The 24,807-nt window shown below is 56.0% G+C and overlaps 1 protein-coding gene across 1 annotated transcript in view; it reads right to left on the bottom strand.

Annotated features, from left to right (window-relative positions):
- Positions 1–4,010, bottom strand: part of ETNK1 (ethanolamine kinase 1) — an 82,065-nt gene extending 78,055 nt beyond the window's left edge. The window contains exon 1 of the mRNA XM_073543995.1: positions 3,676–4,010. Coding sequence (XP_073400096.1) covers positions 3,676–3,822 — 147 coding nt within the window. The 5' untranslated portion in view covers positions 3,823–4,010. The remainder of the gene's footprint in view (positions 1–3,675) is intronic.
- Positions 4,011–24,807: the final 20,797 nt, after the last annotated feature.

Genomic DNA, 24,807 nt, shown 5'->3' with positions numbered 1-24,807 from the left:
CGCAGCCTCCATCCAGGCCCCATATATACAGGACCCCACCCAGAGCCAGGGCACCCGCAGCCTCCATCCAGGCCCCATATATACAGGACCCCACCCAGAGCCAGGGCACCCGCAGCCTCCATATATACAGGACCGCTCCCTGAGCCAGGGCCCCCGCAGCCTCCATCCAGGCCCTATATATACACATGGCGACCTCTGACACCGCCATCAATAGTGAGCGGGAACATCACATGACCTGACGGCGGCTGATCCGGGGACGCAGCGCCATCGTCTAAGAACACGAACCAGGCTCACAATATCAGGGTCTGCACCTTCCTGCCCCTGATAACGACTGTGGAGCCCCTCAGAGCCGCAGCCGCTGATGAACGTTCCCACAGACAGATAGATGCGGTCATTTGACTACACGGCAGCCATCATCACGAACAGAAAATCCGGCAGAAGATACAGGGGGCGGAGACTAAGCCCAGCTCCTATAGGCCACACCTCCACAGAAATAACCCCACCCCCAAGGAGCCAACATTACAGATCTGACCCTGTCCTTACACAGTGGGGAACCACAAATACCAGATGCCCCACCGGCATCAGATCTTAGAACTGCTGATCCTGACACCCAAGCTGCAGCCGTGGACCCCCGGAGATCCCTGCCCCTGAGAAGTGCCGTACCCCAGGACCAGAGCCGCATCACCTGACCCCATAATCTACTGAACCCCCACAGGATCCTGTGTATGTCTCACCCAGGGGTCCCATTCACCACCACGGCCCTGCATATCCTCCTCCTCGGGGCCCCTCTCTCTCCTCCTCCTCCCCGGGGCCCCTCTCTCTCCCCCTCCCCGGGGCCCCTCTCTCTCCTCCTCCCCCCGGGGCCCCTCTCTCTCCTCCTCCCCCCGGGGCCCCTCTCTCTCTCCTCCTCCCCGGGGCCCCTCTCGCTCTCTCTCCTCCTCCCCCCGGGGCCCCTCTCGCTCTCTCTCCTCCTCCCCCCGGGGCCCCTCTCGCTCTCTCTCCTCCTCCCCCCGGGGCCCCTCGCTCTCTCTCCTCCTCCCCCCGGGGCCCCTCTCTCTCTCCTCCTCCTCGGGGCCCCTCTCTCTCTCCTCCTCCCCGGGGCCCCTCTCTCTCTCCTCCTCCCCGGGGCCCCTCTCTCTCTCCTCCTCCTCCCCGGGGCCCCTCTCTCTCTCCTCCTCCTCCCCGGGGCCCCTCTCTCTCTCCTCCTCCTCCCCGGGGCCCCTCTCTCTCTCCTCCTCCCCCCCGGGGCCCCTCTCTCTCTCCTCCTCCTCCCCGGGGCCCCTCTCTCTCTCCTCCTCCCCCCCGGGGCCCCTCTCTCTCTCCTCCTCCCCCCCGGGGCCCCTCTCTCTCCTCCTCCTCCCCGGGGCCCCTCTCTCTCTCCTCCTCCTCCCCGGGGCCCCTCTCTCTCTCCTCCTCCTCCCCGGGGCCCCTCTCTCTCTCTCTCCTCCTCCTCCCCGGGGCCCCTCTCTCTCTCTCTCCTCCTCCCCGGGGCCCCTCTCTCTCTCTCCTCCTCCTCCCCGGGGCCCCTCTCTCTCTCTCTCCTCCTCCCCGGGGCCCCTCTCTCTCTCTCCTCCTCCTCCCCGGGGCCCCTCTCTCTCTCTCCTCCTCCTCCCCGGGGCCCCTCTCTCTCTCTCCTCCTCCTCCCCGGGGCCCCTCTCTCTCTCTCCTCCTCCTCCCCGGGGCCCCTCTCTCTCTCTCCTCCTCCTCCCCGGGGCCCCTCTCTCTCTCTCCTCCTCCCCGGGGCCCCTCTCTCTCTCTCTCCTCCTCCCCGGGGCCCCTCTCTCTCTCTCCTCCTCCCCGGGGCCTCTCTCTCTCTCTCCTCCTCCCCGGGGCGCCTCTCTCTCTCCTCCTCCCCGGGGCGCCTCTCTCTCCTCCTCCCCGGGGCCTCTCTCTCTCTCTCCTCCTCCCCGGGGCCCCTCTCTCTCTCCTCCTCCCCGGGGCCTCTCTCTCTCTCTCCTCCTCCCCGGGGCCCCTCTCTCTCTCTCCTCCTCCCCGGGGCCCCTCTCTCTCTCTCTCTCTCCTCCTCCCCGGGGCCCCTCTCTCTCTCTCTCTCTCTCTCCTCCTCCCCGGGGCCCCTCTCTCTCTCTCCTCCTCCCCGGGGCCCCTCTCTCTCTCTCCTCCTCCGCGGGGCCCCTCTCTCTCTCTCCTCCTCCCCGGGGCCCCTCTCTCTCTCTCTCCTCCTCCCCGGGGCCCCTCTCTCTCTCTCTCCTCCTCCCCGGGGCCCCTCTCTCTCTCTCTCCTCCTCCCCGGGGCCCCTCTCCCTCTCTCTCTCTCCTCCTCCCCGGGGCCCCTCTCTCTCTCCTCCTCCCCGGGGCCCCTCTCTCTCTCCCTCTCTCCTCCTCCCCGGGGCCCCTCTCTCTCCCTCCTCCTCCCCGGGGCCTCTCTCTCTCTCTCCTCCTGCCCGGGGCCCCTCTCTCTCTCTCTCCTCCTCCCCGGGGCCTCTCTCTCTCTCTCTCCTCCTCCCCGGGGCCTCTCTCTCTCTCTCTCTCCTCCTCCCCGGGGCCCCTCTCCCTCTCTCTCTCTCCTCCTCCCCGGGGCCCCTCTCTCTCCCTCCTCCTCCCCGGGGCCCCTCTCTCTCTCTCCTCCTCCCCGGGGCCCCTCTCCCTCTCTCTCTCTCCTCCTCCCCGGGGCCTCTCTCTCTCTCTCTCTCCTCCTCCCCGGGGCCCCTCTCCCTCTCTCTCTCCTCCTCCCCGGGGCCCCTCTCCCTCTCTCTCTCCTCCTCCCCGGGGCCCCTCTCTCTCTCTCCTCCTCCCCGGGAACCCTCTCTCTCTCTCTCTCTCTCCTCCTCCCCGGGGCCCCTCTCTCTCTCTCCTCCTCCCCGGGAACCCTCTCTCTCTCTCCTCCTCCCCGGGGCCCCTCTCTCTCTCTCCTCCTCCCCGGGAACCCTCTCTCTCTCTCCTCCTCCCCGGGGCCCCTCTCTCTCTCTCCTCCTCCCCGGGGCCCCTCTCTCTCTCCTCCTCCTCGGGGCCCCTCTCTCTCTCTCCTCCTCCCCGGGGCCCCTCTCTCTCTCTCCTCCTCGGGGCCCCTCTCTCTCTCTCTCCTCCTCCCCGGGGCCCCTCTCTCTCTCTCTCCTCCTCCCCGGGGCCCCTCTCTCTCTCTCCTCCTCCCCGGGGCCCCTCTCTCTCTCTCCTCCTCCCCGGGGCCCCTCTCTCTCTCCTCCTCCCCGGGGCCTCTCTCTCTCTCCTCCTCCCCGGGGCCTCTCTCTCTCTCTCTCCTCCTCCCCGGGGCCCCTCTCTCTCTCTCCTCCTCCCCGGGGCCCCTCTCTCTCTCCTCCTCCCCGGGGCCCCTCTCTCTCTCTCTCCTCCTCCCCGGGGCCTCTCTCTCTCTCTCTCCTCCCCGGGGCCCCTCTCTCTCTCTCTCCTCCTCCCCGGGGCCCCTCTCTCTCCCTCCTCCTCCCCGGGGCCCCTCTCTCTCTCTCCTCCTCCCCGGGGCCCCTCTCTCTCTCTCCTCCTCCCCGGGGCCCCTCTCTCTCCTCCTCCTCCCCGGGGCCCCTCTCTCCTCCTCCTCCTCCCCGGGGCCCCTCTCTCTCTCCCCCTCTCTCTCTCCTCCTCCCCGGGGCCCCTCTCTCTCTCCTCCTCCCCGGGGCCTCTCTCCTCCTCCCCGGGGCCCCTCTCTCTCCCTCCTCCTCCCCGGGGCCCCTCTCTCTCTCTCCTCCTCCCCGGTCTCCTCAGTTACCTGTGTGGTCACCTCCTCCGGCCTCCACTCTGGCCTCAGCTCCCGCAGCAGCCGCAGCGCCCCCTCCCGGTACGCGGCCTCCAGCACGGTGAGCTCCAGGCGCGGCACCTCCGGGGATCCGGGAGGAACATGGATGTAATTCGCCATCAACGGCAGCCGGGAACAGACACGGCCGCAGAGGAGAGAGAGCAGCGCCCGGCGCGACAGCCCGCCCGTGTCCCCGAGCACCGCGACAATCCCGACACCCGGTGAGCAGCGCGCGACACGGCGACAGCACGGCTGAATGGAAAATTCCGACACCGCGGACACGCCCCCTCCTGACAGCGCAAGTGGCCTGACCCGTGACGTCACGCGCCTACCGAAAAGGCTCGACTAGAAAGTCCCGCCCAATCCGGAAGCCGCTCCAGCAGTCACATGACGAGCAGCAGCCAGTGACGTCACCACACAGCCTGGAGGAGTGGCACCGTAATCACCGCAAGAAAGGCGCACGTGCAACTGTGACAGCAGGAAAAACTGCACACAAAACGGAATAACACCGCGGCGCCGCTCACTGTACCGCGGCACCGCTCACTGTACCGCCGCACCGCTCACTGTACCGCGGCACCGCTCACTGTACCGCCGCACCGCTCACTGTACCGCCGCACCGCTCACTGTACCGCCGCACCGCTCACTGTACCGCGGCACCGCTCACTGTACCGCCGCACCGCTCACTGTACCGCCGCACCGCTCACTGTACCGCCGCACCGCTCACTGTACCGCCGCACCGCTCACTGTACCGCCGCACCGCTCACTGTACCGCCGCACCGCTCACTGTACCGCCGCACCGCTCACTGTACCGCGGCACCGCTCACTGTACCGCCGTACCGCTCACTGTACCGCCGCACCGCTCACTGTACCGCCGTACCTATCACTGTACCGCCGCACCGCTCACTGTACCGCCGCACCGCTCACTGTACCGCCGCACCGCTCACTGTACCGCCGCACCTATCACTGTACCGCCGCACCGCTCACTGTACCGCCGCACCGCTCACTGTACCGCCGCACCGCTCACTGTACCGCCGCACCTATCACTGTACCGCCGCACCGCTCACTGTACCGCCGCACCGCTCACTGTACCGCCGCACCGCTCACTGTACCGCCGCACCGCTCACTGTACCGCCGCACCGCTCACTGTACCGCCGCACCTATCACTGTACCGCCGCACCGCTCACTGTACCGCCGCACCGCTCACTGTACCGCGGCACCGCTCACTGTACCGCCGCACCGCTCACTGTACCGCCGCACCGCTCACTGTACCGCCGCACCGCTCACTGTACCGCCGCACCGCTCACTGTACCGCCGCACCGCTCACTGTACCGCGGCACCGCTCACTGTAACGCCGCACCGCTCACTGTACCGCGGCACCGCTCACTGTACCGCCGCACCGCTCACTGTACCGCCGCACCGCTCACTGTACCGCCGCACCGCTCACTGTACCGCCGCACCGCTCACTGTACCGCCGCACCGCTCACTGTACCGCGGCACCGCTCACTGTACCGCCGCACCGCTCACTGTACCGCCGCACCGCTCACTGTACCGCCGCACCGCTCACTGTACCGCCGCACCGCTCACTGTACCGCCGCACCGCTCACTGTACCGCCGCACCGCTCACTGTAACGCCGCACCGCTCACTGTACCGCCGCACCGCTCACTGTACCGCGGCACCGCTCACTGTACCGCCGCACCGCTCACTGTACCGCCGCACCGCTCACTGTACCGCCGCACCGCTCACTGTACCGCCGCACCGCTCACTGTACCGCCGCACCGCTCACTGTACCGCCGCACCGCTCACTGTACCGCGGCACCGCTCACTGTACCGCCGCACCGCTCACTGTACCGCCGCACCGCTCACTGTACCGCCGCACCGCTCACTGTACCGCCGCACCGCTCACTGTACCGCCGCACCGCTCACTGTACCGCCGCACCGCTCACTGTACCGCCGCACCGCTCACTGTACCGCCGCACCGCTCACTGTACCGCGGCACCGCTCACTGTACCGCCGCACCGCTCACTGTACCGCCGCACCGCTCACTGTACCGCCGCACCGCTCACTGTACCGCCGCACCGCTCACTGTACCGCCGCACCTGTCACTGTAACGCCGCACCGCTCACTGTACCGCGGCACCGCTCACTGTACCGCCGCACCGCTCACTGTACCGCCGTACCTGTCACTGTAACGCCGCACCGCTCACTGTAACGCCGCACCGCTCACTGTAACGCCGCACCGCTCACTGTACCGCCGCACCTGTCACTGTACCGCCGCACCGCTCACTGTACCGCCGTACCTGTCACTATAACGCCGCACCGCTCACTGTACCGCCGTACCTGTCACTATACCGCCGCACCGCTCACTATACCGCCGCACCGCTCACTATACGGCCGCACCGCTCACTATACCGCCGCACCGCTCACTATACCGCCGCACCTGTCACTAAAATTTGCTGATGACACAAAGCTAGGAGGGATAGCTAATACTAGAGAAGAGAAAGAGAGGATTCAAAAAGATATAAATAAACTGGAGCAGTGGGCAGCAACTAACAGAATGGTTTTTAACAGGGAAAAATGCAAAGTACTACATCTGGGCAATAAAAATGAAAAAAGCATATACAGAATGGGAGGAATAGGGCTAAGTGACAGCACATGTGAAAAAGACTTGGGTATACTAATAGATCACAGACTGAATATGAGTCAACAGTGTGATGCAGCAGCAAAAAAGGCAAATGCAATTCTAGGATGTATTAACAGAAGCATACAGTCTAGATCACGTGAAGTCATTATTTCCCTCTACTCCTCTTTGGTCAGACCTCATCTGGAATATTGTGTCCAGTTTTGGGCGCCACATTATAAAAAAGACATCAACAAACTGGAGCAAGTTCAGAAAAGAGCAACCAGAATGGTGACCGGTCTGCAAACCCTGTCTTATGAGGAAAGGTTGCAGGATTTGGGAATGTTTAGTTTGCAAAAGAGGAGACTGAGAGGAGACTTAATAGCTGTCTACAAATATCTCAAGGGCTGTCACATTGTAGAAGGATCAACTTTATTCTCATTTGCACAAGGAAAAGACTAGAAGCAATGGGATGAAACTGAATGGGAGGAGACACAGATTAGATATTAGAAAAAACTTTTTGACAGTTAGAGTGATCAATGAGTGGAACAAGCTGCCACGAGAAGTGGTGAGTTCTCCTACAATGGAAGTCTTCAAACAGAGGCTGGACAGACATAAAATAAATAAATAAATCTTTATTTTTATATAGCGCTAACATATTCCGCAGCGCTTTACAGTTTGCACACATTTTCATCACTGTCCCAGGTGGGGCTCACAATCTATATTCCCTATCAGTATGTCTTTGGAGTGTGGGAGGAAACCGGAGTGCCCGGAGGAAACCCACGCAAACACGGGGAGAACTGTGTCCTTGGTGGGATTCGAACCCAGGACTCCAGCGCTGCAAGGCTGCAGCACTAACCACTGAGCCACCGTGCTGCCCACTAACGAGACATCTGACTGGGATGATTTAGCGAATCCTGCTTTGAGCAAGGGGTTGGACCAGATGGCCCAGGAGGTCCCTTCCAACTCTACGATTCTATTCTATGATTCTATTCTATTCTATACCGCAGCACCTGTCACTATACCGCCGCACCGCTCACTATAACGCCGCACCTGTCACTATACCGCCGCACCGCTCACTATACCGCCGCACCGCTCACTATAACGCCGCACCGCTCACTATAACACCGCACCGCTCACTATAACGCCGTACCTATCACTATACTGCTACACCGCTCACTGTAACGCCGTACCTACTATGACTATACCGCCGCACCGCTCACTATAACACCACACACCTCACTATTACCCCGTACCTATCACTATAACGCCGTACCTGTCACTATAACGCCACACCGCTCACAATACCGCCGTACCTGTCACTATACCGCCGCACCGCTCACTATACCGCCGAACCTGTCACTATACCGCCGCACCGCTCACTATAACGCCTCACCTGTCACTATAACACCGCAGCGCTCACTATAATGCTGCACCGCTCACTATAACACTGTAACTGTCACTATAACGCCGCACCACTCACTATAACGCCGTACCTGTCACTATACCGCCGCACTATAACGCCGCACCGGTTGTGATGGTGTGATATGCTATGTGGATGTCATTTTTTGTATATTCCTATTTTTCTATTTCAGTTATTTTCATAGTGTTTTTCTTATTACATTGTAAGTCTACAGCCTCACTGTATCTGTCTCTTGATGACCGCCTGTAGTGCATTCATCCCTAAGGCCCTTTGGTCTCCTCTGGGAGGCCTGGAAACCGCCTCAACTTGTTTGACTACCCCTGGACAAGGAAGGGGGTGGGGGGAAGAACAGTAGCTGAACCAGTCAGTTCCGGAGTGGACAGGATCGTGTTCAGACAGCACTTCAGAGAGAGAAGGACACATTTTATCCTCTGGTGCTAGAGTTTTGGAATCTCGTTTCCCTGGACATTTTATCCTGATACTGGACTGCATTCTTATTCTGGACTATCTTATCCTTTGTGTGGTGGACTGAATATGGACCTTTTCATATTTTTGCCTGAATAAAGGTCTTGGAATTGTTCACTCTTCGCTTGCTCTGTTGATTGTGTGATACCAGAGAAGGACCCTGTGACAACTGGTGGCAGCGGTGGGATCAACAGAGCGTAACCCAATGGAGAACCACTCAAAGAGTGAGTACAGAAATTGGACTGTATGCAGTTTACAGGAGAGAGCCAGAGACCTGGGCCTGAACTACCAGGGACTGACTAACGAGGCCTTAATCGATCTACTGGTGGGCGCTAGCCCGGCCACCTCCTCCCAGATGTCTGAAGGACGAGCACTGGAGACAGGGATCCCCATCCAGAAAAGCCAGTGGTTGGTGTGGTACGAAGAAGAGATGGCGGTTCTGGGCCCCGGCGTCTCTCAGGAGTACATGGAGGAGGCTGCCCGCCGGGCACAGCGGAGACAGGAAGCAATGGAGCTTGAAAGAGGGAGTAACGCAATGTGGAGTGTAACCCCCAACGATCCGGGAGCCTGTACGGATCACCCGGACAGAGTTTAAGCCATTTGATGAGGCTTCTGGAGATATGGAGGGGTTCTTCAAAGACTTTGAGCAGCAGTGTGCTGTGATGGAGGTGCCCCACTCTAGCTGGATGCGTTTGTTAGTGGGGCTCCTGAACGGAAGCTTGGCGGAGGCTTACCGAACCATTGATGCACTGCGGAATCGGGATTATAACATTGTAAAGCGGACTATCCTGGATTACCATGCTATCACCCCAGACTCATATAGGGCCAAGTTCCGAGACCTCCCATGCACCACGGGGGGATCGTTTAGGATGTATGCACATAAGATGTCCGAGGCATGTCGGAGATGGCTGGAAGCAGAAAACGCCTTTACTGTGGAAGATGTTATACAGGCGTTCCTTATAGAACAATTTCTTGCCAAGTGCCCTGCAGAGGTACGGGAATGGGTCCAGGAGCGCACGCCGTGTACCGTGGATAGAGCTGCAGCCCTGGCAGATGAAGCCCTTACTATCCGACCGCAATGGAGGAGGCTTCTGGACAATGAACCACGGCCTGCTCCCGCGCCCCGTCCCCCTCCAATTATATCTGCCCTTCCACCTAGTCGCAAGCCGATGACAATCACGGCTCACAATCCTAGGCCCCAACAGTTCCGACCACGACCTGGGGGTATCACAGAGAGGAGGTGTTATGGGTGTGGGCAACCTGGACATTTGCAGTCTGGCTGTCCCTCCAGGATTCGGAGGGAGCCCCACGCAGCCCCACATCGACCAGTGCATCTGGTGCACTCCATTCCGCCTGAGAAAGAGCTACCACCATCCCCACCAGAGTGGACCACCGACCACGGCACCATAGATACTCCTCCTGGAGTGTACGGACTCCGGCCTCTGTCCTTTGGCTACCCAGAGCAACGGCAACGCCACCTGCAGGATGTCTTAATTGATGGATACCAAGTGTCAGGATTTAGAGACACGGGGGCATTTCTGACTATCGCTGACCCCTGTGTGGTTCGACCCGAGGCAATTCACCAGGGTCCGGGAATTCCCATTGTCTTGGCGGGGGGTGTCCGCAAATATATACAGCGAGCTTTGGTGCGTTTGGATTATGGTTTTGGAGAAAAACGGTGCTGGATTGGAGTTATGGGAGGACTTCCTGCAGATATCCTCCTTGGGAACAACATTGGGGAGTTACAGTGTCATTTTGTGGGAGCAGTCACCCGACTACAGGCCCTTCAAGCACTACGTCATCCGGACCCCACCGGGGAGCAATCTGTTTGGCCAGAAGGTCCGTGGGCCTCTCACTCTTCTGAAAGAACAATTGGAGGGAGATATCGCAGACATTGGAATGCCCATCATTCTCTACGTTCTAGAGTTTAGAGTTCAGAGATCGTTTCGCCCAGCTAGTGGCTAATGATCAACAGCAAATGGCCCAGTCCAGTCAAGAAACCTGGTATGACCGTAACGCCAGGACCCGGGAATATATGGAAGGACATCAAGTGCTTATAATTATTGCAACCCCTGCCACTGTACAAGGAACTATAAACGATTGAGCAATGTGGACTATAGTGAGCAGGCCAGAGGTCTGTGTAGACCTCATAGTGTGCTCACTTATTATGAGGGGGGAGAGGTTGTGATGGTGTGATATTCTATATGGATATCATTTTGTGCATATTGCTATTTCAATGATTTGCATAATCTTGATGCCTTGTATGTCTGCAGCCTGACTTTTATCTATGACTCTTGATGACCCCCTGTAGTGTCATAATCCCCCAGGCACCTTTTGTCAAGTCTGGGCGGCCTGAAAACCGCCAAACCGGTTTGACTCTGCCTGGACATAATGAGGGGGCTGGGGAGGACAGGGGCTGGGCAAGTTAGTTGCTGTGTGCAGAGCATGGTGTGAAGACAGGACTTCAGAGAGAAAGAAGAATATAGGGAACATGTTATCACCTTCAGCTGGATTTTGGACTCTCATCTCCCTGGACATGTTATACTGTTACTGAACTGCATTCAGATTCTGGACTACAGTGGGGAAAAAAAGTATTTAGTCAGTCAGCAATAGTGCAAGTTCCACCACTTAAAAAGATGAGAGGCGTCTGTAATTTACATCATAGGTAGACCTCAACTATGGGAGACAAACTGAGAAAAAAAAATCCAGAAAATCACATTGTCTGTTTTTTTTTCATTTTATTTGCATATTATGGTGGAAAATAAGTATTTGGTCAGAAACAAAATTTCATCTCAATACTTTGTGATATATCCTTTGTTGGCAATGACAGAGGTCAAACGTTTTCTGTAAGTCTTCACAAGGTTGCCACACACTGTTGTTGGTATGTTGGCCCATTCCTCCATGCAGATCTCCTCTAGAGCAGTGATGTTTTTGGCTTTTCGCTTGGCAACACGGACTTTCAACTCCCTCCAAAGGTTTTCTATAGGGTTGAGATCTGGAGACTGGCTAGGCCACTCCAGGACCTTGAAATGCTTCTTACGAAGCCACTCCTTCGTTGCCCTGGCGGTGTGCTTTGGATCATTGTCATGTTGAAAGACCCAGCCACGTTTCATCTTCAATGCCCTTGCTGATGGAAGGAGCTTTGCACTCAAAATCTCACGATACATGGCTCCATTCATTCTTTCATGTACCCGGATCAGTCGTCCTGGCCCCTTTGCAGAGAAACAGCCCCAAAGCATGATGTTTCCACCACCATGCTTTACAGTAGGTATGGTGTTTGATGGATGCAACTCAGTATTCTTTTTTCTCCAAACACGACAAGTTGTGTTTCTACAAAACAGTTCCAGTTTGGTTTCATCAGACCATAGGACATTCTCCCAAAACTCCTCTGGATCATCCAAATGCTCTCTAGCAAACTTCAGACGGACCCGGACATGTACAGGCTTAAGCAGTGGGACACGTCTGGCACTGCAGGATCTGAGTCCATGGTGGCGTAGTGTGTTTGTTAGCGTGGGTGGTCAGGAGCGGGAGCTCCGAGAGTGGACCCTCTGGACCGTGGCACCGAGGGACCCCGGGCGAGCTGCCAGGTGGAACCGACCCCTATACAGGGACCGTTAGGAGCAGGCCCAGGGGTTCGAGTACCACGGTAGCCGGTACCGAGAGGGGCGGCTCAGGATGGACCGGAGTAAGACTGAGACTGGAGTAGGACGGCAGGAGCACTGAAGACAGGACTGGAGTAGGACGGCAGGAACACTGAAGGCAGGACTGGAGTAGGACGGCAGGAACACAAGGCAGGACTGGAGTAGGACGGCAGGAACACTGAAGGCAGGACTGGAGTAGGATGGCAGGAACACAAGGCAGGACTGGAGTAGGACGACAGGAACACGGGTAGCAGGACTGAGAAGCTGCTGTGAGGAGCAGCCGAGACAGGAACTGCAGGAGCAGAGTGTGCACGATGGAGCGAGGCCAGAGTGTCAGGAAACACAACGATCAGGCGCCTCCCTCAGGGGGAAGCGGCCTGATATGGCTCCGTCTGGTCAGCCATTGGTCCAAATGTGCTTCCGGGTCAGGGCACAGCCGGAGCATAAGAAGCAGGAAGGAGGCGCGGCCGCGGCCTATGGCGCATGCGCATAGCATGCAGGGAAGGCATCGGTCGCGGGTCTGTCTCAGGTGACCGCCGCGGCCGTCGGGTGGAGAGAGGCTGCGGCGTGGGAGCGGAGGGCGACTGCGGCGTGGGAGCGGAGGCCGGGTGAGTATGGCGGAGTGGTGTAACAGTACCCCCTCCCCTAAGCCGCCCCCCCCGGAGATTAACAAGAAACCTCTTGAGGATACGGGGAGCATTAATATTCTCCCGAGGCTCCCAGGATCTCTCCTCAGGACCAAAGCCCTTCCAATCAACGAGAAAGAAAGTCCTACCTCTAACCGTTTTCACAGCGAGGATGTCCTGCACTTCAAAAACGTTGTGGGCACCCACCGGCTGAGGACCAAGATCAAGCGAGGAATGGAAACGATTCAGCACCACAGGCTTCAGGAGAGAGACGTGAAAGGTGTTCGGGATCCGGAGCGAAGCAGGCAGCCTCAATTTGTAGGCAACTTCGTTAATACGTCCCAGAATTTCAAACGGACCGATGTAGCGTGGACCCAACTTGTAGGAGGGCAGTTTTAGTCGGACGAATTTGGAGGAGAGCCAGACCTTGTCGCCAACACGATACGGAGGAGAATCCAACCTCTTTTTGTCTGCATAGTTCTTCATCTGATCAGCGGATCTCGAGTGATGTGTTGGTCTCAGCCCAAATCTTAGAAAATTCCGAGGACAAGGCATTGGCCGCGGGTACCTCAGAGGCAGGGGTTATCGGAAGAGGGACACCAGGATGTCTGCCAAAAACAATGAAAAACGGAGACTTGGCCAAAGACTCACCAGCATGGTTGTTATAAGCGAACTCTGCCCAGGGGAGTAAGTTGACCCAATCGTTCTGGTGGGCGTTAGAGAAGTGGCGCAAGTATCCTGTAAGCGTCTGGTTGGTACGCTCTACTTGTCCGTTGGACTGTGGATGGTAGGCCGAGGAGAAGTCGAGGGAAACGTTCATAAGCTTACAAAGCGAACGCCAGAACTTGGAGGTAAACTGAACCCCTCGGTCAGACACAATGCGTCGAGGTAGTCCATGAAGCCTGAAGACTTGATGAATGAAGATCTCGGCCAGCTCTGGCGCTGAGGGAAGACCGGGCAGAGGGATGAAGTGAGCCATCTTGGAAAAACGATCCACCACCACCAGAATGACTGAGCAGCCCGCAGAGCAGGGTAGGTCGGTGATGAAATCCATGGCGATGTTCTCCCAAGGAACCGTAGGGACAGGCAACGGAAGCAACAAGCCAGACGGAGATCTCCGTGGTACCTTGTTCTTTGCACAGGATGGACAAGAAGCCACAAAATCGAGTACATCTTGGCGAAGTGAGGACCACCAGTAGTGACGTTTGATAAGATCAAGGGTCTTCTTAGTTCCGGCATGGCCGGCCAGTTTGGAGGAGTGCCCCCATAGAAGAACCTTTTGCTTGAGATTCTCTGGCACAAGCGTCTTGCCAGGCGGAGGAGTAAGCCAGTTCACTGGAGCCACGGTGATGATCCTAGTGGGATCAATGATATGTGACGGTTCCTCCGTGGATTCGTGTGGTTGGAAGACCCTGGACAGGGCGTCGGCTTTGGAATTCTTGTTGCCGGGACGGAATCGGAGCTCGAAATCAAATCGGGCAAAAAATAAAGACCATCTGGCCTGGCGAGGGTTTAGTCTCTGGGCAGACTGGAGATAGGCCAGATTCTTGTGGTCCGAGAAGATGACAAAAGGATGGACAGCTCCTTCCAGGAGGTGGCGCCATTCCTCCAAGGCCAACTTGATGGCCAAAAGTTCCCGGTCACCGATCGAGTAGTTACACTCGGATGGAGAAAAGGCCTTCGAGAAGAAGCCACAAGGGTGCAGGCGACCGGAGGCGGTTCTCTGGGACAGCACCGCCCCGGCATCAGTCGAGGAAGCGTCCACCTCGAGTACAAAAGGTCGATCGCTCTCAGGGCGATGCAGGACCGGAGCCGTGGAGAAAGCCCGTTTTAGGGACAGAAAGGCCTCCTCTGCCTCAGGAGACCAATCCTTGGAAGTAGACCCTTTACGGGTGAGCACAGAAATGGGTCTTGTGATCGCGGAGAAGTGGGAGACAAATTGCCGGTAATAGTTGGCGAACCCGAGGAATCGTTGTATCGCCTTTAATCCGACGGGGCGAGGCCATTTGAGGATGGCAGACAACTTCTCGGGATCCATCCTTAGACCAGCGTCGGAGATAATGTATCCCAGAAATGGCAGAGAGGTCTGTTCGAAGAGACATTTCTCGATCTTTGCATACAGACGGTTCTCCCGAAGACGCTGAAGCACCAGGCGGACACTCTTTCTGTGGGACGAGAGGTCCGGCGAGAAGACGAGGATGTCGTCTAAGTACACGACCACACAGGAGTACAAGAGATCCCGGAAGATCTCGTTGACAAACTCTTGAAAGACTGCAGGAGCATTGCAAAGACCGAAGGGCATGACCAGGTACTCGTAATGGCCATCTCGAGTGTTGAAAGCGGTCTTCCACTCGTCACCTGCACGGATACGGACCAGATTGTAGGCTCCTCTGAGGTCCAGCTTGGTAAAGACCCGAGCCCCTCTGAGACGGTCAAACAGTTCCGGAATGAGTGGAAGAGGGTACCTGTTCTTGATGGTAATCTCATTCAAGCCCCTATAGTCAATGCATGGCCGTAGAGTCCCGTCCTTCTTTTTGACGAAGAAGAACCCGGCTCCCGCGGGCGAAGAGGATTTCCGTATAAACCCTTTGGCGAGGTTCTCTCGGACGTACTCGGACATGGCGGTGGTCTCCGCGGGAGACAGAGGGTAGATTCTGCCCCTTGGGGGGGTTGAACCAGAAACAAGTTCAATTGGGCAGTCAAACGGCCGGTGTGGAGGGAGGACCTCCGCTTCCTTCTTATCAAAAACATCGGCGTAGGAGCTGTAAGCTGGAGGAAGACCCGGGAGGTCTGGAGGTGACCGTGGAGCGGCCGCCAGGCGGACAGGAGTCAGACAGCGAGCTTGGCACGGGTGCCCCCAGCGGAGTATCTCCCCAGAAGACCAGTCGAGAACAGGCTGATGAGTCCTTAACCATGGAAGACCGAGTAGAATGGCGTGAGAGAGCTTAGGTAAAACGTAAAAGGCTATCTTCTCTCGATGTAAGGCTCCGATTTGCAATTCCACCTCTTCAGTGACCAAGGTGACGGTCACCTGTAGCGGTTTGCCATCCACGGTGGCAATCTGAATTGGGTTAGATAGAGTGACTACAGGAATTTGGTATTTGTCTACCTCTTCCGGCCGAATGAAGTTACCCGCTGAGCCCGAATCCACGTAGGCCACCTCGGAACCACGCCTCCCTCCTGAAACCAAAAGCACAGAAATCGTAAGGGGTTGAGAGGAATCATCATCATCACCTAGGAAGGCCTCTCTTACCTGACCTAGGTGGAGTCGTTTCCCTGTCTCTTAGGACAGGTGCGGATATAGTGTGACGAATGACCGCAATAGAGGCACAGACCTTGTGCCCGTCTCTCTCTCTGACGTAACTCGGCCAACCTGAGATGATCTATCTGCATGGGCTCACCCAAAGAGAGGGAAGAAGATCCGACTGAACGTGAGCTGGCCGACTGAGTGAAAGGAGAAACTGACCTGGAGGAGCGCCTGTCTCTCACTGACTCCCGAGCGCGCTCCAGGAAGTGCAGGTCAATGCGGGTAGCCAGCGAGATAAGGTCCTCTAAGGTGGACGGGGTATCTCGACCAGCGAGTTCATCCTTTATTTTACTAGAAAGACCGCGCCAGAATGCCCCCACCAAAGCTGCGTTATTCCAGCCGAGCTCAGAGGAAATAGTGCGAAAGCGAATAGCGTACTGTCCGACCGTGAGAGAGCCCTGGTGTAAGTTAAAGAGTGACTCAGTGAGAGAGGCTAACCGGCCCGGCTCATCGAAAACCTTACGAAACGTATCCAGGAAAACCGGGAGACTCGAAACGACCGGGTCGTCACGTTCCCAGAGCGGGTTTACCCAAGAAAGGGCCTCTCCCTCCAGATGGGACATGATGAAGGCCACTTTGGCCCGGTCCGAGGGATATTGCTGCGGCAGCCATTCAAAGTGGAGACTACACTGATTTAAGAACCCCCTACAGAGCTTGGGATCCCCGGTGAAACGAGGCGGCTTGGCGAGGCGGGGCGTCGGATGAGCAGCAGACGCAGGGGGAGGAGTCGGCACTGCAGCGGCAGCCTGGAGGGCCGACAAGCGACTATCAAAGGAGGCCATGTAGGACAAAATGTGGGTTTGAGTATCTTGCTGCTGACCCAGCTCCTGTTGGAGACTGGCCAGCTGAGTGGCATTTCCAGGATCGGCCACCTGTAAGGCCGACAAACGGGTGTCCATCGACTTCATGATTGACATAATGCGCCCCTGATTCTCCCGTAGGAATAGCAACTCTTTCTGGGTAGCAGCCGTAGTACCGGCGGAGTCCATGGCCTGATCGTACTGTTAGCGTGGGTGGTCAGGAGCGGGAGCTCCGAGAGTGGACCCTCTGGACCGTGGCACCGAGGGACCCCGGGCGAGCTGCCAGGTGGAACCGACCCCTATACAGGGACCGTTAGGAGCAGGCCCAGGGGTTCGAGTACCACGGTAGCCGGTACCGAGAGGGGCGGCTCAGGATGGACCGGAGTAAGACTGAGACTGGAGTAGGACGGCAGGAACACTGAAGGCAGGACTGGAGTAGGACGGCAGGAACACTGAAGGCAGGACTGGAGTAGGACGGCAGGAACACAAGGCAGGACTGGAGTAGGACGGCAGGAACACTGAAGGCAGGACTGGAGTAGGACGGCAGGAACACAAGGCAGGACTGGAGTAGGACGACAGGAACACGGGTAGCAGGACTGAGAAGCTGCTGTGAGGAGCAGCCGAGACAGGAACTGCAGGAGCAGAGTGTGCACGATGGAGCGAGGCCAGAGTGTCAGGAAACACAACAATCAGGTGCCTCCCTCAGGGGGAAGCGGCCTGATATGGCTCCGTCTGGTCAGCCATTGGTCCAAATGTGCTTCCGGGTCAGGGCACAGCCGGAGCATAAGAAGCAGGAAGGAGGCGCGGCCGCGGCCTATGGCGCATGCGCATAGCATGCAGGGAAGGCATCGGTCGCGGGTCTGTCTCAGGTGACCGCCGCGGCCGTCGGGTGGAGAGAGGCTGCGGCGTGGGAGCGGAGGGCGACTGCGGCGTGGGAGCGGAGGCCGGGTGAGTATGGCGGAGCGGTGTAACAGTGTTACTTATGGTAGGCCTTGTTACATTGGTCCCAGCTCTCTGCAGTTCATTCACTAGGTCCCCCCGCGTGGTTCTGGGATTTTTGCTCACCGTTCTTGTGATCATTCTGACCCCACGGGGTGGGATTTTGCGTGGAGCACCAGATCGAGGGAGATTATCAGTGGTCTTGTATGTCTTCCATTTTCTAATTATTGCTCCCACAGTTGATTTCTTCACTCCAAGCTGGTTGGCTATTGCAGATTCAGTCTTCCCAGCCTGGTGCAGGGCTACAATTTTGTTTCTGGTGTCCTTTGACAGCTCTTTGGTCTTCACCATAGTGGAGTTTGGAGTCAGACTGTTTGAGGGTGTGCACAGGTGTCTTTTTATACTGATAACAAGTTTAAACAGGTGCCATTACTACAGGTAATGAGTGGAGGAAAGAGGAGCCTCTTAAAGAAGAAGTTACAGGTCTGTGAGAGCCAGAAATCTTGATTGCTTGTTTCTGACCAAATACTTATTTTCCACCATAATATGCAAATAAAATGATAAAAAAACAGACAATGTGATTTTCTGGATTTTTTTTTCTCAGTTTGTCTCCCATAGTTGAGGTCTACCTATGATGTAAATTACAGACGCCTCTCATCTTTTTAAGTGGTGGAACTTGCACTATTGCTGACTGACTAAATACTTTTTTTCCCCACTGTATCTATCCTTTGTGGGGTGGACTGAATATGGACCTTTCATATTTTTGTCTAAATAAATGTCTTGGAATTGTTCACTCTCCTCTTGCTCTGTTGATTGTGTGATACCAGAGAAGGACCCCGTGACACCTCCCATGCACCACGGGGGGATCGTTTAGGATGTATGCACATAAGATGTCCGAGGCATGTCTGAGATGGCTGGAAGCAGAAAACGCCTTTACTGTGGAAGATGTTATACAGGCGTTCCTTATAGAACAATTTCTTGCCAAGTGCCCTGCAGAGGTACAGGAATGGGTCCGGGAGCGCACGCCGTGTACCGTGGATAGAGCTGCAGCCCTGGCCGATGAAGCCCTTACTATCCGGCCGCAATGGAGGAGGCTTCTGGACAATGAACCACGGCCTGCTCCCGCGCCCCGTCCCCCTCCAATTATATCTGCCCTTCCACCTAGTCGCAAGCCGATGATAATCACGCCTCACAATCCTGGGCCCCAACAGTTCCGACCACGACCTGGGGGTATCACAGATAGGAGGTGTTATGGGTGTGGGCAACCTGGACATTTGCAGTCTGGCTGTCCCTCCAGGATTAGGAGGGAGCCCCACGCAGCCCCACCTCGTCCAGTGCATCTTGTGCACTCCACCACACCTGAGGAAGAGCTACCACCATCCCCACCAGAGTGGACCACCGACCACGGCACCATAGATACCCCTCCTGGAGTGTACGGACTCCGGCCTCTGTCCTTTAGCTACTCAGAGCAATGGCAACGCCACCTGCAGGATGTCTTTATTGATGGATACAAAGTGTCAGGATTTAGAGACATGGGGGCATTCTTGACTATCGCTGACCCCCGTGTGGTTCGACCCGAGGCAATTTACCAGGGTCCGGGAATTCCCATTGTCCTGGCGGGGGGTGCCCGCAAATATATACAGCGAGGTTCTGTGCGTTTGGATTATGGTTGTGGAGAAAAACTGTGTTGGATTGGAGTTATGGGAGGACTTCCTGCAGATATCCTCCTTGGGAACGACATTGGGGAGTTACAGTGCCAATTTGTGGGAGCAGAAACAAATTTGCGATAGTATCCAGCAGTTCCTAAAAATGCAAGTACCTGCTTTTTAGTCTGGGGTCTACACCAGTTGCTAATGGCTTCCACCTTGGCAGGCTCAGGCCTTAGTGTCCCACCCCCTACTCTATGCCGGAGGTACTGCACCTCAGCCATCCCTATTTGGCACTTATCAGGGCGAATGGTCAGTCCTGCAGTAAGGATACAGTCTAGCACTATGCCCAAGTGTTTAAGATGTTCCTCCCAGGTTGTGCTAAAAATGGCGATGTCGTCTAAGCACAGGCAAAGTTCTGACATTGTTGTAACAGTCGATCCACCAGTCTCTGGAAAGTAGCGGGGGCAGTTTTCATCCCAAAGAGCATTCCCAGGAACTCATAAAGCCCAAATGGAGTAATGAAGGCTGAGCGCTCCCGAGCGTCCTCCGTTAGGGGTATCCGCCAGTACCCCTTGCTCAAGTCTAACATGGTCACAAACTGGGCACTGGCCAGACGATCCAATAGATCATCAATCCTGGGCATGGGATAAGCATCACTCTTGGTGGCATCATTTAGTCGTCTGTAATCAACGCAGAATCGTGTTGTACCATCCTTCTTGGGGACCAGGACGACAAGAGAGGCCCAAGAACTGTGAGATGGCTGAATAACTCCCAGTTGTTTCATCTCCTCCAGTTCGTTCTTTATCATGCCTTGAACAGCCTCTGGAACCCGGTAGGCAGCCTGCTGGATGGGGCGTTGTCCGGGGGTTTCCACATGGTGACTGGTGAGGGTAGTCTTCCCCGACTTTGAGGAGAAAGCAGCAGCCCTCGGCCTTAGTACGGCGACAATATCGTCCTTTTGTATATCCGATAAATGGGAGCCCAGGTGCACTTGTTCCAGTGATCCTCCTGCTTGGGCAACATGGAGGAGATCTGGGAGATACTCGTCGTCGGCGGTATCACTAGTGGGGTGGCAGACAGCTAGAACAGGCAGAGATCGGTCGTGGTAGTCTTTCAGCATGTTAATGTGGACGGTTTTCTGTCATCGACCACTAGAGTCCAGGGCAATAACATAGTGTCATTAATTTTCTTGGCAACCTGATAAGGGCCTTCCCACACTGCTTGTAGCTTGTTGGCAGGGGAAGCAGTAATCATGAGCACTTGCTGTCCTTCCATAAATTCCCGGTTCCTGGCATTACGGTCATACCAGGTTTTTGTCTGGACTGGGCCATTCGCTGATGTTCTTTAGCGAAGGTAGCTAGCTGGGCGAGACGGTCTCTGAGCTCTAGAACATAGGGAACGATGGGCATTCTGGTGTCTGAGATGTCTCCCTCCAAATGTTCTTTCAGAAGAGTGAGAGGCCCACAGACCTTCCGGCTAAACAGTAGTTCGAAGGGAGAGAACCCTGTGGACTCTTGGGGAACCTCCCGATAGGCGAAGAGATGTGGCAGGTACTTTTCCCAGTCTTTTTCAATGTCAACAAAAGCCCTCAGCATATTTTTTAGGGTTCCATTAAAGCGTTCACATAGTCCGTTGGTCTGCGGGTGGTATGGGGTGGGGCGAATGGCTCGATCACCACAGGTATGCCATAGGGACTGGACCAGATCTGACATGAACTGAGTGCCTTGATCCAACAATATTTCACTAGGAAACCCTACCAGGGTAAAGATGGTAACAAGGGCCTCGGCTACCTTTACTGCTGTAATACTGGACAGGGCCACAGCTTCAGGATACCTAGTGGCATAGTCCACCACGGTCAGGATATATTTTTTCCCGACCTGCTGGGGTGGGCCAGAGGACCTATGATGTAGACGGCTACACATTGAAATGGTTCCTCAATTATGGGCAGGGATTGCAGGGGTACCTTATGTCGAGCTCCTGGATGCCGCATTCGCTGGCACACATCACAGGTGCGGCAATAATGGGCTACTGACTGCGAGACGCCCGGCCAGTAAAAACTTTGGGTGAGTCTCTTTTCAGTCCTTTTTCTCCCTTGATGCCCAGCCAAGGGGATGTCATGGGCCAGTTGGAGTAGCTGTGCCCTGTACTTCTGAGGGACAATGAGTTGCCTGGTCGTTGCGTCAGGGTTGCCCTGGTCACTGCCCTTTGTTACACGATAATACTGTCCGTTTTCTCGAGTGAAGCCATCCCCATTATCTCCCATGTGCCCAGTTTCTGCCTTTCGCCTAAGGGCTGCTAAGGTAGTGTCACCCTCTATTTCTCTCCTAAACTCCTCTCTGTCCCAAGACTCTCCCAATGTAGTAGCAGTGAACATATTGCTTACCGACTCTGATGCAGTTCGTGGTGGTTGCTCCCCGGTGGGGTCCGGATGACGTAGTGCTTGAAGGGCCTGTAGTCGGGTGACTGCTCCCACAAATTGGCACTGTAACTCCCCAATGTCATTCCCAAGGAGGATATCTGCAGGAAGTCCTCCCATAACTCCAATCCAACACAGTTTTTCTCCACAACCATAATCCAAACGCACAGAACCTCGCTGTATATATTTGCGGGCACCCCCCGCCAGGACAATGGGAATTCCCGGACCCTGGTAAATTGCCTCGGGTCGAACCACACGGGGGTCAGCGATAGTCAAGAATGCCCCCGTGTCTCTAAATCCTGACACTTTGTATCCATCAATAAAGACATCCTGCAGGTGGCGTTGCCGTTGCTCTGAGTAGCTAAACAACAGAGGCCGGAGTCCGTACACTCCAGGAGGGGTATCTATGGTGCCGTGGTCGGTGGTCCACTCTGGTGGGGGTGGTGGTAGCTCTTCCTCAGGTGTGGTGGAGTGTACAAGATGCACTGGACGAGGTGGGGCTGCGTGGGGCTCCCTCCGAATCCTGGAGGGACAGCCAGACTGCAAAATGTCCAGGTTGCCCACACCCATAACACCTCTCTGTGATACCCCCAGGTCGTGGTCGGAACTGTTGGGGCCCAGGATTGTGAGGCATGATTGTCATCAGCTTGCGACTAGGTGGAAGGGCAGATATAATTGGAGGGGGACGGGGCGCGGGAGCAGGCCATGGTTCATTGTCCAGAAGCCTCCTCCATTGCGGCCGAATAGTAAGGGCTTCATCGGCCAGGGCTGCAGCTCTATCCACGGTACACGGCGTGCGCTCCCGGACCCATTCCCGTACCTCTGCAGGGCACTTGGCAAGAAATTGTTCTATAAGGAACGCCTGTATAACATCTTCCACAGTAAAGGCGTTTTCTGCTTCCAGCCATCTCAGACATGCCTCGGACATCTTATGTGCATACATCCTAAACGATCCCCCCGTGGTGCATGGGAGGTCTCGGAACTTGGCCCTATATGAGTCTGGGGTGATAGCATGGTAATCCAGGATAGTCCGCTTTACAATGTTATAATCCCGATTCCGCAGTGCATCAATGGTTCGGTAAGCCTCCGCCATGCTTCCGTTCAGGAGCCCCACTAACAAACGCATCCAGCTAGAGTGGGGCACCTCCATCACAGCACACTGCTGCTCAAAGTCTTTGAAGAACCCCTCCATATCTCCAGAAGCCTCATCAAATGGCTTAAACTCTGTCCGGGTGATCCGTACAGGCTCCCGGATCGTTGGGGTTACACTCCACATTGCGTTACTCCCTTTTTCAAGCTCCATTGCTTCCTGTCTCCGCTGTGCCCGGTGGGCAGCCTCCTTCTTGTACTCCTGAGAGACGCCGGGGCCCAGAACCGCCATCTCTTCTTCATACCACACCAACCACTGGCTTTTCTGGATGGGGATCCCTGTCTCCAGTGCTCGATCTTCAGACATCTGGGAGGAGGTGGCCGGGCTAGCTCCCACCAGTAGATCGATTAAGGCCTCGTTAGTCAGTCCCTGGTAGTTCAGGCCCAGGTCTCTGGCTCTCTCCTGTAAACTGCATACAGTCCAATTTCTGTACTCACTCTGTGGGTGGTTCTCCATTGGGTGACGCTCTGTTGATCCCACCGCTGCCACCATCTGTCACGGGGTCCTTCTCTGGTATCACACAATCAACAGAGCAAGTGAAGAGTGAACAATTCCAAGACCTTTATTCAGGCAAAAATACGAAAAGGTCCATATTCAGTCCACCACACAAAGGATAAGATAGTCCAGAATAAGAATGCAGTCCAGTATCAGGATAAAATGTCCAGGGGAACAAGATTCCAAAACTCTAGCACCAGAGGATAAAATGGGTCCTTCTCTCTGAAATGCAGTCTTTACATGATCCTGTCCACTCCGGCACTGACTGGTCCAGCTGCTGTTCTTCCCCCCACCCCCTTCCTTGTCCAGGGGTAGTGAAACAAGTTGGGGCCGGTTTCCAAGCCTCCCAGAGGAGAACAAAGGGCCTTAGGGATTAATGCACTACAGGGGGTCATCAAGAGACAGATACAGTGAGGCTGTAGACTTACAATGTAATAAGAAAAACAATATGAAAATAACTAGAATTGTTAAAAATAGGAATATACAAAAAATGACATCCACATAACATATCACACCATCACAGGCATCATTCTGTGTGTGACGGGGTGATACGGTGTGTGGGGCATCATTCTGTGTGTGACGGGGTGATACGGTGTGTGGGGCATCATTCTGTGTGTGACGGGGTGATACGGCGTGTGGGGCATGTGTGACGGGGTGATACGGTGTGTGGGATATGAGAGACATTCTGTAAGATGGGGCTCTGTGTACAGGGATATGAGAGGAGTGACATTCTGCAGGATGCAGCATTCCGTAATGCTGTAGATAAGCGCCGATATAACTCATTTTTCTTCTCTTTCAGGTTACATTACACTCACCCGGGGGGGGCGGTAGAGTCCGATGGGTGTTGCGGTCCGGCGCCTCCCATCTTCTAACGGTGACGTCTTCTCCTTTGCTGCCTGTCGCGGCTTTGCCGCAGGCGTAATTTATCTGTCCTGTTGAGGGCAGAGCAGAGTACTGCAGTGCGCAGGCACCGGTAAAGGTCAGAGAGGTCCGGCGCCTGCGCACTGCAGTACTCTGCTCTGCCCTCAACAGGGCAGATAAAGTACGCCTGCGCCGAAGCCGCGATGGGAAGCAAAGAAGAGGATGTCACTGCTAGATGGGAGGCACCGGACCGCGACACCCATCGGACTGGACCGCCCCCCCCGGGTGAGTATAATATAACTTGGTTTTTTTGTCTTTCAGGTTACATCGGAGGCTTATCTACAGCATTACAGAATGCATTACAGAATGCTGGAGATAAGCCCCTGAAGGCGGTGGCCGGCAGCTTATATGCGAAAAAATAGGTGACAGATTCCCTTTAAACAACATGTATGTCAGTACCTGGATAAGAATGAAGTGATTAAACAGAGTCAGCATGGGTTTGTAACTAATAAGTCATGTCAGACTAACTTAATTTCCTTCTATGACGGAATCACTGATTGGGTGGATCAGGGAAATGCTGTAGATATAGTATATCTTGACTTCAGCAAAGCATTTGACAAAGTCTCTCATACAATCCTTATTGAAAAAATGACTAAGTATGGAATGGACAAAGCAACTGTTAGGTGGATTCATAACTGGCTTAGTGATCGGACCCA

The sequence above is a fragment of the Dendrobates tinctorius genome, unplaced genomic scaffold, assembly GCF_039654945.1.
Source record: "Dendrobates tinctorius isolate UK_male_01 unplaced genomic scaffold, ASM3965494v1 ptg000136l, whole genome shotgun sequence".
Classification (NCBI taxonomy): Eukaryota; Metazoa; Chordata; class Amphibia; order Anura; family Dendrobatidae; genus Dendrobates; species Dendrobates tinctorius.
This window is presented reverse-complemented; position numbering and strand designations above follow the sequence as displayed.